Source organism: Cynara cardunculus (assembly GCF_001531365.2).
Source record: "Cynara cardunculus var. scolymus isolate 2C chromosome LG 14, CcrdV1, whole genome shotgun sequence".
Lineage (NCBI taxonomy): Eukaryota > Viridiplantae > Streptophyta > Magnoliopsida > Asterales > Asteraceae > Cynara > Cynara cardunculus.
In genome coordinates this window covers 7,302,370-7,305,984 of record NC_037541.1, presented here as the reverse complement: position 1 = coordinate 7,305,984, position 3,615 = coordinate 7,302,370, and the positions used below count along the sequence as shown (strand labels likewise).

Sequence of the window (3,615 nt, the reverse complement as noted above, 5' to 3'; positions counted from 1 at the left end):
CTTTTATTGATCAACCCCCGATAACATCATATCTCATGTTTTACTCCAATATTTTCTTGAAATATTATTAATAATATGACGTCGTTAAAATATTAATTGTTGCTCGTATATTTTATAAAAACTCCACATKTTCTTGAATAATAAATATTTTATCAAAATAATTAAAATAATAGCTTGCAAGGTAAATAATGTATTGTGACGAAAACGTCTCGTTTAAGATTTGCAAGTAAATAAAGGTGACAACATGTCACACACGTATAAATAACGGTCATCTCATAATTTTAAAGTTCAACATAATTAATACTCGAAATAATGTTTARAATACCAATTTTCCAAGTCTAGGGGCATTTTGGTAAATCATAAGAAGCCGAATACCAAAGGTATARCTTTAACCAATTYCCTAATTTAGAACATTYTTGATATATTTCAGAAGTCGAACATTAAAACGGTRTTTAAAAGTCCAATCYCAAGCATAGGGGCATTTTGGTAATTCTATTAAGCAATACTCAAAGTATTGTTAAAATACCGATTCCCTAATTGTGAGGTCATTTTGGTAATTTCATAAAGATGATAATCAAAATAAAGCATAGATACTAATTCCCAAGATATAATGTCATTCCGGTAATTTTATAAAGCAAATACGTAAAGTATCGCTAAAATACCAATTTCCACATTGTAGGGTCATTTTGGTAATTTCATAGAGATTAGATTTAAAATAACACTTAGATACCAATTCTCAAGACCTTGGGTCATTTTGGTAATTTTATAAAGCAAATACGTAAAGTATTGCTAAAATATCGATTTCCAAATATATGATCGTTTTGATATTTTTATAAAAATAATAAAAAAATGAAGTTCATAGACCAATCCCCAAGACATAGGGTTATTTCAGTAATTTATGAAGCAAATACGTAAAGTATCGCTAAAATACCGATTTCCCACTTATAGGGTCATTTTGATAACTAAATGAGATAAATAATTGAGATGGGGTCAAAGTTTGTATTTTACAAAATACAAGCAATCTTAACGAAAGTTTTGTAAAATTTATGTAGAGAAAATTATATTGCTGAAACTGTCGAATGTATACTGCATATAAACAAAATGGACGCATACAAARTAACAGATTACGTGCGTAGCCCACTGGTTAACRTTTGAGCCTTCAAAGCTGAGGTCGTGGGTTCAAATCCCGCYCTCAGCTCGCGCGCCTTTAACCCCTTCTTTTTAACAGGTGACCCAGCCGAAAACAGCAGTCATGGCTGCTCGTTTTCGAGCTTCAAAATTGCTCGTTTCTTGACCATTTTTCTTCATTCTTTTTGCGCCAAACTTTTGGTAATATTTTTACCAACACTTTGACATAAAAAACACGAATTTTCGTCAARAAATGAGTCTCATTTACTCATTTAAAGTTTGATTTTCAAACTAAAATTTAACAACTTAAAAACATAAAAATCGAACAACGAAAACACAAATATGAGACATGAGGCTACTGGGGTTTGATAGAGTACTTAAAAACGAAGTCATAGACATAAAAATCAAGATATTTGGTTAAGAATCTCACCTAAAATCGGTGAAAAACCGAGATTTTCGATTCCGAACTTCAAACTCAGATTTCTCTCTCAAAACTCAACGATTTTTCGAGCTATTTGAACCAAAACGTTCCTAAGCCAGAGCTCTACAATTTATATGCCAAGATTTTTGGCTTATTAGTTGAAGAAATCGGACAAATCATGAGTTTTAAGCTGATGGGTCGTTTTCTCAAACAGTTATGTACTTTTGGCAAAACAGGTCCCTCATCTTTGARAAARATGACATTTTCTCCTCAGAACTTTCTGACATTTACCCTCAGCCCCCTGATTTCACTATTTTTAATAAGACTTACACTTTTTACCCCTAAATCAATATTTTATTTCGATTTTGGTCATTTTTAAATTTTAAGATTTCGACAATTATTTCCTTTAGTTTATTACGTAAAGATTTTAACACTTCAAATAAATTAAAATATATATATATATATTTAAAGGCTCATATAATGTTATTTATATATTTAAAAAAAATGGGTTTTACAACTCTCCCCCTCTTGAAAGAAAATTCCGTCCTCGGAATTTCTACTTAATTTTGCCATACTTATTTTTATCTTTATTTCATATTTCTTCCATCATGAGAGAATCTTTTGGTCACTYAATCTTATTCTAATCATCTATTTATTTTAGTCTTACATGCATGATCAATTCGCACTTATTATAGCTTAATCCTCTAATGTCCATAMTAWCAAWTGAAYCTCAAATTTTCAACCATTGTTTGGTAACACGTCAATAATATGTCTAGTAATCAAAGTATATTTATCACCAATGATAATCTTTAAATTGTGACWAGGTAACTCAACTAAAAACAATTSAACTTAAGGCATACGACGAGTTCATTGGCACACAAAACTAATAAATTCATGCTTAGGTATTCGATAAATAGCAAAGTACCTGACACCACGCATGGTGCAACCTATGCCTCCTCAGCGGTCATCTGAAAGACTCGTCCCTTGGTTTTAGGCACCTCGGGTTTCTTGCCGTTCGGTCTTTCAAGCAACTTCGGTTGCACAAGATCCTTTTTGGGACACTCATTGGAGCGATGTCCGACAGCCCCACATGAGTAACAAGTAAATCTTGTTTTGCATTCCTTTGACATATGACCAGGTTGCCCACAACTAAAACATACTCTTTTACCATACATACATTCACCATGGTGGAATTTTCCGCAAGTGACACATGCGGTCGAAGTTCTAATATTTTCTTCCGAAACTCGAATTTTYTTGGACTCGTTAACATTGACAGCTTTCCTCTTCAATATCTTATTAGAGGCATCTGGGACATAACTATCCTTTTCAGCAAGGGTGACAAGTTCAACCGCCTCTTGAAAGGTCTTAGGTTTTGACATTCCCACTAATCTCCTAATGTCCCTTTTTAGTCCATCAACAAATCGATAAATTAAAAACTAAATATATTTAAAGGCTCATATAATGTTATTTATATATTTAAAAAAATGGGTTTTACATAGGAGAACACCGGACAACACTCGACCGGTTTAGGATGATATCTTGTGCAATTAATAATATACCAGTTCAAAAAGAGATTGAATCATATACATATGATTAATACACAAAGCATGAAGTAATTACAGTCACCTTTGCTTTGAATTTGGCTTATAATGTCTTAAATTTCTTCACACTCTTTTTCTCCCAAGTTTTTGTCCAAAGAAAAAGAACCTTTTCTTTCAAAAGCACTTGCTATAAATAGCAAGTGCTTTAACCGCCATTTTCCAAAACAACATACATTCACACCCACCATATATATACTTATATAATATATATATATATATATATATACTTATAAAATATGAATACTTTCTAATTTTTTAGAAAGAAAACATTACACCAAATATTAAAGGTGACATAATCAAATTCTAGTAAATGATGATCTTAAGATCATGGGAAATTGTTATCGCATCAGTGTGATGCGATGAGGTTGATTTTTATCGCATATGTGTGATGTAATGAAATTGGTATGAAACTTGGAGTGTTTTTGATTGCATCCTTGAGATGCGACATGTTGAGTTTGTCGCACT

The 3,615-nt window shown here is 31.8% G+C and overlaps 1 protein-coding gene across 1 annotated transcript; it reads right to left on the bottom strand.

The window, feature by feature from the left end:
* Positions 1-2,496: 2,496 nt before the first annotated feature.
* LOC112526387 (zinc finger protein GIS2-like) lies at positions 2,497-2,928 on the bottom strand. Its single transcript, XM_025136675.1, has one exon. The coding sequence runs from the start codon at positions 2,926-2,928 to the stop codon at positions 2,497-2,499; it is 432 nt and encodes a 143-aa protein (XP_024992443.1).
* Positions 2,929-3,615: the final 687 nt, after the last annotated feature.